The following is a 15,297-nucleotide window of genomic DNA, read 5'->3' as shown; positions in this document are numbered from 1 at the left end:
GATTACACACATACACATTTGTGTTTTATGCATTTTTCTACATGTGTGTTATATTTCACAATTTCAAATGAAAATGTTTATATGCTCTTATTCTTCCCAGCATATATCCTAACATTAAGTAAGTATAATGTGCAGTTATCTGCCCAATGTCTGTATTACCCTCTTAACTGAAAGTCTTATGTGGGCAGAGATCATGTTTCTCTTATTTACCACTGTCTGAAACAAAGTAGGCAATAATATTTGTTGAATGTATGAAGAAATTACAAAAAACTCACATCTAAGGAATCTATCATAAAGATATAATCAGAGATGTGGGTTAAGGATTTGTGAACAAAGATGTTCTGAGTAAAATCTTGGCAGCAAGATTAACACTTAACAAGGACTGAGTAAGTAAATTACGGCCTTCTAATACAAGGAAATATTGTGTAGTCAACACGAGGCATGTGTTAAAAGAATATTTAAAAACAGAAGGCAGAAGAAAGGTTTATAATTTTTTTAATTTTTCAATTTTTTTCCAGTTTTTAAGAATGTGGTAAAATACACATAACATAAAATTTACCACTTTAACCATTTTTAAGCATATAGAGTTAAGTTATATTAACTACATTCACACTGTTGTGCAACCATCATCACCATCCATCTTCAGAACTATTTTAATCCTGCAAAATTAAAACTCTGTCCCCACTAAACAACTCTCCATTCCCCCTTCCATTCCCCTAGGTGGCCACCATTCTCCTTTCTGTCTCTACGAATTTGACTTCTTTAGGAACCTCATATAAGTAGAATAATACAATATTTGCCCTTTTTGTGACTGGCTTATTTCACTTAGCGTAATGTCCTCAAGGTTCACCTATATTGTATGTCAGAAATTCCTTCCTTTTTAATGCTGAATAATATTCCATTATGTGGACAGATCACATTTTGTTTATCCATTCATCCCTCAACAGACACATTTCTTCTACCTGTTGGCTATGAACGTGGGTATACAAATATCTGAGACTCTGTTTTCAATTGTTCAGCGTATATACCCAGAAATGGAATTGCTGGATCGTATGGTAATTCTATTTTTAAGTTTTTGAGGAACCACTGTACTTCTCCACAGTGGCTGCACCATTTCATATTCCTACCAATAGTACACAAGGGTTCCAATTTCTCCATATCTTTGCCAACACTTATTTTCTGTTTTTTATTTTTTAAATAGTTAAGGACTCATGCATTTTTAATTTTTAAAAAATCAGAACACAGAACTATAAATGTTATAATCCCAATCTCATTTTCTTTTTTTCTAGAGACAGGGTCTTACTCTCTCACCCAGGCTGGAGTGCAGTGGCTCAATTATAGCTCACGTAGCCTTGAACTCCAGGGCTCAAGCGATCCCTCCACCTCAGCCTCCAGAAGTGCTGGGATTACAGGAATGAGCCACCACACCTGGCCTCATTCTCATTTTCAAAACACCAGATTTACACATACAAGGAAAAAAGTTTGGGAGTAAACCAAAACAACATAAGGCCGTATCTGGGTGGAAAAATATGGAAAAGCATAAAGAATCTATATACTTCATACTTTATACTTTTCCATATTTTTCCCAGTTATCTGTCAAGAGAATGTATTCCTTAGATAACAAAAAGTTACTGAAAAATTCACTTTATGACTATTCCTTACCTAATTTAGCCCTATATTACTACAGAAAAATTAATAAATCATGGTAGAGTAAGATTAAATTTCTTTCAGGTATTTTAATTACCAAAAGGCATTTGTTGTTGACATAAAAGAAATTTTTTAACTCAAAACAGAATTTCAAAGAAAAATGCAAATAGGGGCACGAAAACAAAGCAAAGTTATGCCTAAAGTTGTTTATAACAAATATTCTTAAAAAGAAAATTGAGGAATTATCTACATAGTCAATGGCAAAAAAGGGAATTTTTCATCAGCTATATGGCTTTTCAGCAAGTGTTTTTAACCATCATTGCCTACTCAATAGTTTTTTCTTCTATCTCAAGAAAAGAAGGCTTTTCTCCAAATGCAATCTTACTCAAAACCCTGTACAAATCCGAAAAGTAATGTTTCTCTGCCTAAGGCAGAGGCTAGGATCCAGCTCAGCCTACCCTAAACCCTTGTGAATCATTGCTATAAAACCTGAACATTGCAGAAAAAATAGTATAAAGGCCAAAACAACTATCTTGAACTGCTTCATCTAATACATATAAGCTGTTTCTTATATGATTATCCAGACTGACAACATATTCTGGGGACATTTTCTTTATGCCCTATTAAAAATCAACACACACGCTGTACCCTACCACAATGTACTATATGGTTTATGCTAAAAAACTGAAGACCAGTTCCCTTTACCTGGAGCAGTGGATCTCACTGGTGGGGTCTTTCTCTTTGCCAAGAAGTTTCTCAGTTGTGCCTGTTTCATGGTGGACAGTTTAGCTGTAAGAAATTCACGATAAATGCGTAAGACTTGGTTTTTAAGATGTCAGTAGTTGGAAGAGAATAAAGAAAACTAAAAGACTGGGAAGGATGCATTTACCTGGTACTCTGGGCAAAGGTTTGGTGTGAGTTTCTATGGTGGTTTTCAACAAAGCATTGCGAAGGCTTTCAAGATCACTGTCAAAACTGAAACAGGACTGCGTTATGTACAGACCGATTAGGAGCTGAGAGATCTGAGGCTGTGGGGGTATACTATTCTTCTAAACATAAATGTAAGGGATGAGAGCATCCCCAATAGATAAATATGCCAGCTGACCAACTGACACACTCAATCCAAAAGGAGACCACAACCTCAGTATTATACACCACCTCTGTACCAAACACACCACTATGGAGTCTCAGTATAAAGGGCAATTACAATCTACACATTTGGCCTAAAAGCAGAATCACAAAGTCACCTTGGTAGTGTTAAGGGTAAACGGTCTACTTGCCAGAGAATGAAAGTCTCCACACTGAAGCAGAACGGCAAATCTGGGCTTCAGACACAAGTCAGTCAGCCTGATCCTATCAACTGATTTTCAGTAACACAACAACACTATTACTATAGTACCTGCTGTGATACATTGAGCACCTGTTTCATCAGGCACAGTACTAGGTGCTTTGTAGACTTAATTTAACCCCAACAATCTCACGGGGCAGCTATTATCACTCTTGTTTTTTAGGCAAAAGAACAAAGGATCAGAGAGGGCGAAGAACCTGACCAGGATCACAAAGGTAACAGACAGCAGTCACTTTCAAACCCACATCTGAACTACTCTAAGATTGCCCCACATCACTCCCCAAATATTTATTCATGCATTTATTCAACCATCTTTATTGAGCGTCAGTTATGTGCACACCTGTGAGTGCTGCTCTGGGAAGGACCAGCCGAGGGAAGGCCCCATGGGGAAGTCTGGTTATAAAGACGGAGCTGCTGGAGACTGTCCACCAGGTGATTCAACCGCTTCCTCTGCTGGTTGATGATTTCCCGGTTGTTGGCGAGGGTGTTAAATAGTGTCTCTCGCTCTGGCACGAGCAGGTGCCTGTTGACAGCAATGAGAAAAGAATTAAACGTGAACGGTTTAAGTAAAGGAACCCCCTACGATAAAAATAAACTACAACAATAGCAGTGAAAACAATAAACTGGAGAAAGGGCTAATCATATTAATCAAGTGTAGGTATTTCAGAAATCTAGTATTTTAGGGCTGATCTGTTTTTCAAAATTTTTATGGGCACTTCATGCTCTCACAGCATATTGCATTCTATTCCTTCCAGAAAATATGTGGCATAAAACCAAATATCTAGGGATCAAAGACTAGACTGAAAAGTTTTTCTGTTCCTTTGCCACCATTCCTCTCATCCTTTTAATGATCCACACTAATAAGAAATATTTTCTCAAAAGAAAATTTGAAACATACAATACAAAAAAGTATAAAGGAAAATTCCTCTTAATCCTACCTTGCAGATATAACTGAATATTTTGATAAATCTATTTACTTCCAGTCTCTTTTCTACGTACCCTCCAAATTAAGATTTTTGTCTTATTATTACTTATTTTATATTTTATATATTGCATAATTACTGTGATATAATTATATATTTTATGTAACAAAGAAAATAAATTTAATACAATTTTTTTGAGAGCATGCTATTCAATAGTTACAAAGTATTCTGTAGTAAGAAAAAAAATTAGGTTGAATGAAATTTTTCACAATCATAAATTGTGCTGGAATATAGATTCTTTTATGTAAATTATTGTGAGCATCACTTGTTATTTCTGCAGAAAAAATTACTAGAAGTAGAATGACTATGTCAAAAAGAATGAATATATGTAGAGATTTTTATACCTGCTCATAAATCGCCTTTTTTTTAAAAAAGGCAACAGCAATTATCTACTCCAATCCACTGTGGATGGGAGATCTCGCTCACCTTTGTTTTTTCTTTTGTTCCAGATGCCGATCCCATTCCAAGTCTAGAACATCATTCACATCTTGGACAGCAAATTTGACATACTGATGAAGGCGCCGAATTTCCTACAAGAAAAAAAATTAAAAGGCAAATGACTCATTTTTCTGGTAGCTTGGGATAAGATCTATCAAAACAGTCAAAATACTTATGAAATATTTCTATATTGGGAACCATAATGAACAAAGAAAACATAAAAGGTTTTAATATAATCATTAAAATGTTATAATTAAAATGAAAAACAGAAAATTAACTTAATGGTGTGACACGGAAGTGGTACAAAGAAAAGGGAAACGGAGGGGTGTGTCTGCCTCGGGCCCCTGGGGAACAAATGTTCTTGCTTAGTTCTCATTTTTCAGCTCCTGTAAAATATCTCCACATGGTCTGGGAATTTTCCACTGCATTCTGGTACTAAAACAGTACATCCATTTAGTTTTTGCTCTCCCACCCATGAAATTAACTCTAATATAGATAAAATTATCCTACAAAACAGTGTTGAAAATAATTCTGAACCTATCTATTCACAGAATAGAACATACAAGTCATCCCAACAATTGAGAAATACTCATTTGTTCTTAAAAACAAAAAATAGTACAAGCACTAAAAACTAAATTTATCATTATTAAAATTCTTAACTATTTAACTTATTTTAGGCCTACAATAATTATCTTTAAATTTTAGGCCATTGTTAACCTTCTTGGCTATGTAATTTGACTCTCAAAAATTAAAAATAGAGCCAGGTATGGAGGTATGTGCCCGTAGTCCCGGCTACTCGAGAGGATAAGTCAGGAGGATCGCTTGAGCCCAGGAGTTGCAGGCTACAGTGCACTATGATCGTGCCTGTAAACAGCTACTGCACTACAGCCTGGGCAACATAGCAAGATCCTGTCCTTAAAAAAAAAAAAAAAATTTGAAAAGATGAAACATTCAATTAAAAATGTATACAAATAAAGGTAAAGTGCTACACACTAGGAAAAAATCTTTACATATGTATAAAGATCTCATTATGTTTCAATGTATTTTCAAAATTATTCATGGATAAGGGTCTATGTCCCAACTGAAAAGGGGGAAAATATCATTTAAAAGGAGCCAAACTAATTCAAGGGCAGTAGCAGTGACCTTGGTAGCCAAATACAAATTTCTACTCAATACGTGATGACTACAGGGGTTCTTCCCTTTGACCATTTCATATGTGATCACACCTCTGCATTGTCTGATGCTGTTTCTTCTGAATGCCCTCCCAACTGTGTCCACCAGCAAAATTCAATTCTTCTTTTAAGGCCTATCACAAATATTTCTTTTTAACCAGGCAAGGTGACTCACACCTGTAATCCTAGCACTCTGGGAGGCCAAGGTGGGAGGATTGCTTCAGGTCAGGAGTTTGAGACCAGCCTGAGCAAGAGTGAGACCTTGTCTCTACAAAAAATAGAAAAAAAAATTAGCCAGGAGTTATGGTGTGTGCCTGTAGTCCCAACTACTCCAGAGGCTGAAGCAGGAGAATCACTTGAGCCCAGGAGTTCGTTGCTATGAGCTAGGCTGACACCATGGCACTCTAGTCCAGATGACAGAGCGAGTCTCTGTCTCAATAAAAAACAAAAAACCAACAACAAAAAAACCCCAAATACTTCTCTTCTGTGGCTTAGCTGCTCCCTCACCTGTGGTCCCACAGCAACACATCCCACATTAAATTTACATGTTCATCCTTTTCACTGTCACTCACACGGCTGTAGGAATTGTACATCGTAGCCTAGCCATTAAGAGCACAGGCTCTGGAGGCAGACTGCTCAGGTCCAAGGTTACAGGATTTATTAGTGGTAAAACCTGGGCAGTTTCAGTTATCTTGGTTTCCTCATCCTTGTTTTGTACATAGTAGGCCCTCAATATATGCTACCTATTATTATCTACTTAGCACCATGAAAAAACTTCCTTTTGAATGGGGACAGTGTCTCCCAAAAGCTGTAGCTTTCCTCTTAGTTTGGCAATAGAGCAAGAGGTGGAAAAGGCACGTAGGAAGAACATATAACTAGGATGCAGCGTGGCTGCCTATAATTTGATGAGCAGTAGGCGGGCAGCCAGCACTCTGTTGCTAAGAAAGGTAACATCCACAGTGGAGGGAGGCTGCATCAAGAATACCAGAGGGCTGCAGAAAACAGCAGGGGCTCCTCAACCTTTCTGGGAGAAGGGACCATTTCTCTCATTTTCCGGCTATCAGTAAGTTTCATCCTAAGTGTGGGAAGAAAACAGTGGGAACAATAAAGTCTGGAGGCTCAAATTCGTTAAAGCAGGAGGAACGCGTCACACCCACAGTCCCCAGGTCTAAGGTGAGGAAGACCAATACTACCCATGCACCCTGCCCACCAGGATTCTAGGCAAATGTGAGAAGGTGGAAGAGGACTCCCTCACTAAGGCTAGTGACACAACAATTTTGGATAAACTGAAAGATGGAAAACAAAATTAGAGTAGCTTTAGCAGAGACTGAGAATAATTAAGAATTAACAAGAAAAGCAAGTTTGCTACAGTATGGCATACAGGAAAGAGCCCAGACAGATGGAGGTTTCAATTCTGATTCCACTCTTACTAGCCAGCCAATGTGACCTTGGGCGAACCACAGCCTAGGAAACTCAATTTCCTTATCTGTACAATGGGGTCATAACTCTTACCTTGCAGAGCAGCTGGCTTTGAAGACTAGAAACAATGCATAAAAACACCTAGCAGATTACCTGGCACTCAAGAAACAGTTGCTACTTTAACTATTATTATTCATGACTTGATTTATGAATATATGTTACAGTAGAGTACTCCCTGTTAAATTTCAGGTTTAATAAAGAATTCTATTTTTTTTTTGAGACAGAGTCTCACTCTGTTGCCTGGGCTAGAGTGCCGTGGCGTCAGCCTAGCTCATAGAAATCTCAAACTCCTGGGCTCAAGCGATCCTCCTGCCTCAGCCTCCTGAGTAGCTGGGCCTACAGGCATGCGCCACCATGCCTGGCTAATTTTTCTATATATGTATTTTTTAGCTGTCCATATAATTTCTATTTTTAGTAGAGATGGGGTCTCACTCTTGCTCAGGCTGGTCTCAAACTCCTGAGCTCAAACAATCCACCCGCCTTGGCCTCCCAGAGTGTCTATTTTTTTTTAATAAAAAAATTAAGGAGAAAAGTGTGTCATTTTCTTTGCCACAGTTAAAGAAGTTTATGGAAAGTGTGGTACATTATAAGCAGAAAATCAACCACTTCATGAGGGGCCGTCACCTAAATCCATACCTACAAAAACAGCAACTAGTATGTAAGCTTGCTTTACATCTTTTCAATAGCTTTAAATGGATTCTCCTACCTGAAGCTGAGCTTCACTCTTGGGATCCAGTGGTCTTTTGTAAAGTAAGTGGAGATAACCAGAGTCACAATTTCTTTCATTTTGTTCTCGGGCTTCTTCAACACCAGCAAAGCCCTCGAGTAAAGTTGTTTTCAGTGTACTTATATCTCCGTGAAGAGACTAGAGAAGGTATAAGAACGTACTGATACCAAAAAAGTTTTATTTCTAAGCAATAAAATTTTTCCGTCTAGATTAAGGAAGATGGTATTTCTCAAATATTTAACAAGATGAATATCTGAATATATTTAAGTCATGTAAAAAAGAGAATTTCACTACTTGGAAAGAAAGATAACTAGTTTCTAAAAAATTATTTTTTGTCCTCATTAAAAAAACACATATTCTAATGATTGAAAACTCAGAAAATATAAAAGCATTGACAGTACACATAATCCTACCACCTGAAGACAATAACTGCTATCAGTCTAGAGAAATTTCCTCTTTCCAAGCATGTTATTTAAGACTAGACCGTGGAGTCAGATCATCGAAATGGGATCCTGGCACTACCACTCACTAGATGAGTGATTTTCAACAAATTATTGAATCGTTCTAAGCCTCAGTTTCCTGACTTACAAAATTGAGAGTGTACTAGTACATACGACACAGAAAGTAATAAGGATTCACTGAGAAAACACAGGTAAAGTGTTTAGCACAGTGCCTGGGGCACACAGTAAGTAGTAATAATAGTAACAATAAATAACACTATTAACAACAAATATTTAATATTTTTAAACTGCATATGCTCTAAAATATTCTGCTTTTCTTTTTTACCTAACACTACCAAAGATACTAAGTTTTCAAGTATACCTGAACTAAATTAACTATAATAAACTTTTACAGAGTACCTATGTATCAAAGGGGTAAAAATTATTATTATTCCATGTTACAAATGGGAAAACTGAAACAGTGGCTAGACTAACTTGCCCAAAATCACATAATTTATTATTGAGTGCTGAAGATAGGATCTGAACTCAGGTATTTCTAGGTAAACTACTCAGCCACATTAAAAACACATAAACACACGGTGGTGGTCCTTGAAGAGATAAAGTATACATGCTCATGGAATACTAGGAGGACAATTTCTAAAAATGCAACTCAACTCAGAAAAAAACATCCATAAACACAAACCTCCGTAGTCTCTTTAATCTCCAGAAGGAAGGTGTGTAGGTCACCTGACTCTGTCCGCAGCATCTTCATCTCCTCAGAAGTGCCCACCTGGAAACAGGCTTTGGAAGTTCGGGCTTTCAGCTCTTCCAGCTCCTTCTGAAAGTGTGCAATCTGTAGAAGCCACAAATGAGGAACCGCTCCGGCTGAATGGCATGTAGTTATGTCCCTGCTACTGCGCTTACTAACAGCTCAGACCCCTGGAATGGGCCGAGCTTCAATGTGGAATAAACTAGTCATGCTGGGAGTCTGTACTCAGAGCCAACCAAATCTCACTATCAGAACTCTTTCTGGAAAAAAAATCCTTAGGAAACAAATTTACCTCCTCCCCAATTCCAGCCATCACAGGATCTGAATCTTTCCACTGATTTCCCTGCTTTTCTGTAACAGGAGGCTGAAGTGACTTTGCCTGAAATGGAAAGCAAAAGGTTTGAATATGGACCCTATAACAAGTTACATCTTCTAGAAGCAATCACATCACTGCCTATCACAGAGAGTGGCACTCTCATAATACAGTCATTATTCCATCATTCGTTCTTTTGAACCCATATTTAGTGGGTCTGTACTTTGTATAAGGTATATTCTAGACAGTAGAGATAGAGGTGAATCAGATACCATACCCTAACGGAACCTACCTTCTACTGAGACAAGATCAATAATAAAAAGTAAACACACCAGATAATTTCAACTGGTGAATAAAAAGGAAAACATAAGGAATATAAAACGGGGCATCACTTCAGATGAGATGGCCAAGAAAGCCCTCCTGAGGGCTGCCATCTGAACAAAGACCGCAGGAAGCAGGGAAGGAAACTACGGGAAGATCTAGAGGAAGCACCTCCCAGGCAGTGAGCAGACCAAGTACAAAGACCCTAAGGCAGGAGAGACCTTGGTATGTCTGAGGCAAAGAGAAGTGAATGCGAACTCTGTGATGTCAGGGTGGGCACTGGAGGGGGCAGGATGGGATCAGGGAGCAGGCAGGGGCAGGTCATGTAAGGCCATACCAAGGGGTTTGGATTCTATTCTAGGTGTGTTGGAAAGCTACTACTGGTGTTTTAGGAGAGTTTAAGTGATGATTTGATTTATGATCTAAAAGAGCCCTGTTACTGCTACCTAGAGTAGAGAAGGCAGTAAAAGCAGTCAAGAGGTTAATGAGGTGAGAGATGTCAATGGCCCAACACGGGACACCAGCAGAGGGACAGAGCAATGGACTTATGACACAGCAGAGGGCGGAGCTGACAAGATCCCCTGCTAGCCTGGACTTGGGGTGGGTGCTATTAAAGGAAAGAGAGGAATCCAGGATGCTTCCGAGCTTGGGGCTTGTGCAACACCTAGTTTGTTAGTGCTACTTCCTGAGATAGGAACGCTGGAGAAGGAATAGTTTCTGGGGAGACAGAAATCAAGAGTTCTGCTTTAGAGACATTACCATTTGAGGTACCTTTTAGACTACTTGATAGCTATAACAACTAACATTAGAGAGGTCTTTGATTGATTGTATCAGCATTCATTAAAACAACAAACACTGGCCGGGTGCTCATGCTTGTAATTCAAGTGCTCTGGGAGGTTAAGGTGGGAGGATCACTTGAAGCCAGGAGTTCAAGACCAGCCTGAGCAATACAGCAAGACCCCCATCTCTACAAAAAAAAAAGTTTTGGTTTATTTTTTTTTTTTTTTGAGATAGCATCTCATTCTGTCACCCAGGTAGAGTACAGTGTCGTCATCATAATTCACTGCAACCTCAAACTCCTGGCTCAAGCGATTCTCCTGCCTCAGCCTCCCGAGTAGCCTGGACTATAGGTGTGCACCACCACAACTGGCTAATTTTTCAATTTTTTGTAGCGATGGGGTCTTGCTCTTGTTCATGCTGGTCTCAAACTCCTGGCCTCAAGCAATCCTCCTGCCTTGGCCTCCCAGAGTGCTAGGATTACAGGCGTGAGCCACTGTGCCCGGCCAAAAATTTTTTAAACAGTTAGTGTTTTTTTGAGACTGTACATCACCAACCCGGAAACCAGCAAACATTTATTTCACAAACATTGTGTCACACATCACGCCACAAATGTGAACTGTGACCTGGGTATTTCCCGGGTGTCCAGTATGGGTGCGTGTTGGGATTGCAGGGGAGTAGGGGAAATCAGTTAAGGGGACACAGAAGGAAAAGACATGACTCCTGTTCTCGGGGCACTCAGATAATCAGATGGGAAAACTGACATACAATTTTCTTTACATTAAACCATTAAAATAAACTGAGATGATAGACTGCAGATTTAAATATGAAAAGAAAAACAATAAAGCTTTTAGAAAAACATGGGAAAGTATCTTTTTGACCTTGGAATAGAAGATGATTTCTAAAATAAGACACGAGAAGCACTAATCATAAAGAAAACACTGAAATGCTCAACTATATTAAAATTAAGAACTTGTTCAAAAGAAAACACGAAAAGAATTAACAGGCAATTCACAGTGAGAAAGTACTTGCAGAGAGTGTGTGTGTGTTTGTGTGTGTGTACGTGTATCCAGAAAATTCTCAAAAATCAGGAAGAAAAAGCCAGACAATGCAATAGAGAAATAGACTACAGACATTGCATAAAATAAAACATCCAAATGGCCAATAATCATATGGAAAAAAGGCTCAATTTTGCTAGTCATTAGGGAAATACAAATTAAAACCACAAAACACAACAACGAAAGATGAAAAATAACAAGATTGGTGAGGATATGGAGCTGCTGGAAGTCTCACACACTCCTGGTAAGAATCTACTGAAGAGGAAAATAAGCACAGTCTATGACCCAGCAATTTAACTGCTAGGCGTATGCCCCAAAGAAAGGTGTGCATATGTTCATTGGAAGGTATCAGTTAGAATGGTCATAGCAACACTATTCATAATAGCTTAAACCCGGGAACCATGCAAGTGCCCATGAAGAATGGAATGAATATTTGTAACATAGTCACATGATGAATTCCATACAGGAATGATATGGATAAATCTCACAAACATAACATCAAACAAAACAGAGAGGTGTAAGAATACATATGGTATGATTCCATTTGATAGAAGTATGAGCAGACTAAACACATTTATGCTGTTCAAAATCAAGATAGTAGGTACCCTCTGGCAAGGACGAGTGACGAGAAGGGGACACCTGAGGGGGACTCTGTGGTTCTGGTAAATTTCTGTTTCTGGATCCGGGTGCTAGTTACTAAAGTGAGTTCAATTGGTGACAATTCACCGATCTGTACATATATCACATGTATTCCTTTCTATGTGTAGTATATGTCAATAAAAATTAAATAAATTGCTTTTATGAGTATACAAGTATTCAAACCTCACACTTTGGTATTTCCTATGACACAGTCCTAACTTCTATTTCCAAGGTCTGAATTCTAAAATATCAAAACCCATTTTAATATGCATGCTTGGGGCATGCATATTAACAAACACAAGCATTCTAGGTTAAATTTAAACATACCTGGGAAGAGCCTGACTTTGCCACTGCAGGGGTTATCCTGGGTGATTTCTGTACCATTGAGGGCACTGGGCTTGGACTGCCCTGAGCAGATCGTCCTGCTTGAATAAGAAGTCAGTTAAAACAGACGGTATTTATTCCCATTATTTCTCCCATCACAAATGCCCTTTCCCCAAATATAAGGAATTAAGTCATGTATTGTCTCTGGCCCCACTTTTATGATCTTTATTAAAGAGTGATTGACCACCAGTTGTGTCAGCCTCTATTTCAAGATAATAAAAAAACATATAGGCCAGGTGTGGTGGCTCACGCCTGTAATCCTAGCACTCTGGGAGGCCGAGGTGGGTGGATCGCTCGAGGTCAGGAGTTCGAGACTGGCCTGAGCAAGAGTGAGACCCCTGTCTCTACTAAAAATAGAAAGAAATTATCTGGCCAACTAAAAATATATATAGAAAAAATCAGTCGGGCATGGTGGCGCATGCCTGTAGTCCCAGCTACTCAGGAGGCTTAGGCAGTAGGATTGCTTGAGCCCAGGAGTTTGAGGTTGTTGTGAGCTAGACTAACAGAGCAGAGAGAGACTCTGTCTCAAAAAAAACAACAAACAAACAAACAAACAAAAAACATATATTAAAATTTCAGAGCCGGCTGGGAGCGGTGGCTCACGCCTATAATTCTAGCACTCTGGGAGGCTGAGGCGGGTGGATTGTTTGAGCTCAGGAGTTCGAGAACAGGCTGAGCACAAGTGAGACCCTGACTCGACTAAAAATAGAAAGAAAATTAGCTGGACAACTAAATATGTAAGTAGAAAAAATTAGCCGGGCATGGTGGTGCATGCCTGTAGTTCCAGCTACTTGGGAGGCTGAGGCAGGAGGATTGCTTGAGCCCAGGATTTTGAAGTTGCTGTGAGCTAGACTGATGCCACGGCACTCTAGCCAGGGCAACAGAGCGAGACTCTGTCTCAAAAGAAAAAAAAAAAAAAAAAAAATTTCAGAGCCAGGCGTGGTGGCACCTGTCTGTAGTCCCAGCTACTTGGGAGGCTGAGGAGGACTGCTTGAGGCCAGGAGTTCAAGGCTGCAGTCTGCTATGCTTTACGCCTGTGAATTGACACTGCACTCCAGCCTTGGTGACAGAACGAGATCCTGTCTCTAAATAAATAAATATAGCTCATAGATGTGAAACCCTTTTATAAAGGAAATAAAATTGGAGGGTCTCTGACAGAGATAGGTATGTGTATTTGTGTGCAGGGCCCAGAGGCCGGCCATTTGGCCCATCCTTACTCCCCAGAAGCTCCAGATGTACTTCTGGAAAGTGGGCAGCAAAGATTAAAAACCACTAGACTAGAACAAAAATCCCCAGCATCACCTTGTGAGAATTCACAGAGTCTTCAGGACCCTCTTGGAAGCCTCTAAGCCAAGACTCTAATGTTGGACATTAGAGTCACCTAGGGAGCTTTTTAAAAACAAGCATACCAAAGTCATACCAAGCCTCATCCCCAGGGAGTCTGATTAAAATGCTAGGGAGTGGATCCCCCCGTAAGTCTAGTGTGCAACTGGGACTGAGATTCAATAATTTAGGGCCTTCAAACTTTAAGAATTCAACAATGGCAATCGGGGGTAGGGAGACCTGGAAAGAAAGTAAATGTGCATTATGGTTCAAGTTTTCTCCCCCAAAGAGATATAAAAGACCAGAGCAATGTTTCTTAACTTCTTGGGTCACAGACAGATGTGAACCAGAGTCTGATGAAAAGACCCACAATATGGTGACTTTGGCAAACTTCCCGAAGCAACCCTTTCCCCTGAAAGAAAGGGTTGGAGCAAATATTTCAGGAATTTTACAGCTTGTCTACTCAATATTTACCAAAATAAAATTATTACTGACACTCAAAAATCAAACGGCTGCCCAAATATATCTGGCTAGGTATCATCACCGGCATTCATGAAAATACAGACATGCTTCAGAGATATCGTGGCTTGGTTCCAGACCACCGCAATAAAGTAAGTATTGCAATAAAGTCACACAAAATTTTTGGTTTCCCAGTGCACATAAAAGATACGTTTACACTATACTGTAGTCTATTAAGTGTGCAATGGCATCATGTCCGAAAAAACAATGTACTTATTGTACATTAACTAAAAAATACTTTACTGTTAAAAAATGCTAACAATCATCTCAGCCTGCAGTGAGCTGTAATCCTTTGCTGGTGGAGGGTCTTGTCTCTATGTTGATGCTGCTGACGGATGATGGTGGCTGTGGTGACTTCTTAAGACAATGAAGTTTGCTGCATTGACTGACTCTTCCTTTGTCAAATGATTTCACTATAGCACGAGAAGCTGTTTTGTTTGACAGCATTTTACCCACAATAGAGCTTCTTTAGAGTCAATCCTCTCAAACCCTGTTGCTGCTTTAGAAACTAAGTTTACGTAATATTCTAAATCCTTTGCTGACATTTTAACAATGTTCACATCATCTTTACCAGGAGTAGATTCCATCTGAAGAAACCACTTTCGTTGCTCTTCCATAAGAAGCAATTCCTCATCTCTTCAAGTTTGATCATGAAATTGCAGCAACTCAGTCCCATCTTCAGGCTCCACTTCTAATTCCAGTTCTCTTGCAATTCCCACCCCATCTGCAGCTACTTCCTGCACTGAAATTTTGAACCCCTTCAGAGTCATCCATGAGGGCTGGAATCAACTTCTTCCAGACTCCTGTTTATGTGTATATTTTGACATCCTCCCAGGAATCACAAATGTTAATGTCATCTAGAATGGTAAATTCTTTCCAGGTTTTCAATTTACTTTGGTCAGTTCCATCAGAAGAATTACCATCTATGGCTCCTATAGCCTTACAAAATGTATTTCTTAA

General features: G+C 39.2%; 1 protein-coding gene across 3 annotated transcripts in view; it reads right to left on the bottom strand.

Moving 5' to 3' along the window:
- The window catches only part of NUP214 (nucleoporin 214), an 89,151-nt gene that overhangs the window by 51,944 nt on the left and 21,910 nt on the right, over positions 1-15,297 (bottom strand). For 2 of the 3 annotated variants that reach the window (XM_069476971.1, XM_069476972.1), the window contains exons 14-21: positions 12,439-12,533; positions 9,296-9,382; positions 8,938-9,087; positions 7,774-7,932; positions 4,405-4,508; positions 3,336-3,518; positions 2,537-2,622; positions 2,353-2,436 (exon numbers count right to left, since the gene is read on the bottom strand). In XM_069476971.1, coding sequence (XP_069333072.1) covers positions 2,353-2,436; positions 2,537-2,622; positions 3,336-3,518; positions 4,405-4,508; positions 7,774-7,932; positions 8,938-9,087; positions 9,296-9,382; positions 12,439-12,533 — 948 coding nt within the window. Of the gene's footprint in view, positions 1-2,352; positions 2,437-2,536; positions 2,623-3,335; positions 3,519-4,404; positions 4,509-7,773; positions 7,933-8,937; positions 9,088-9,295; positions 9,383-12,438; positions 12,537-15,297 lie in introns of all 3 variants that reach the window. The other variant, XM_069476973.1, reaches the window with a different exon arrangement.

Source organism: Eulemur rufifrons, chromosome 7 (genome assembly GCF_041146395.1).
Source record: "Eulemur rufifrons isolate Redbay chromosome 7, OSU_ERuf_1, whole genome shotgun sequence".
Classification (NCBI taxonomy): domain Eukaryota; kingdom Metazoa; phylum Chordata; class Mammalia; order Primates; family Lemuridae; genus Eulemur; species Eulemur rufifrons.
This window is presented reverse-complemented; position numbering and strand designations above follow the sequence as displayed.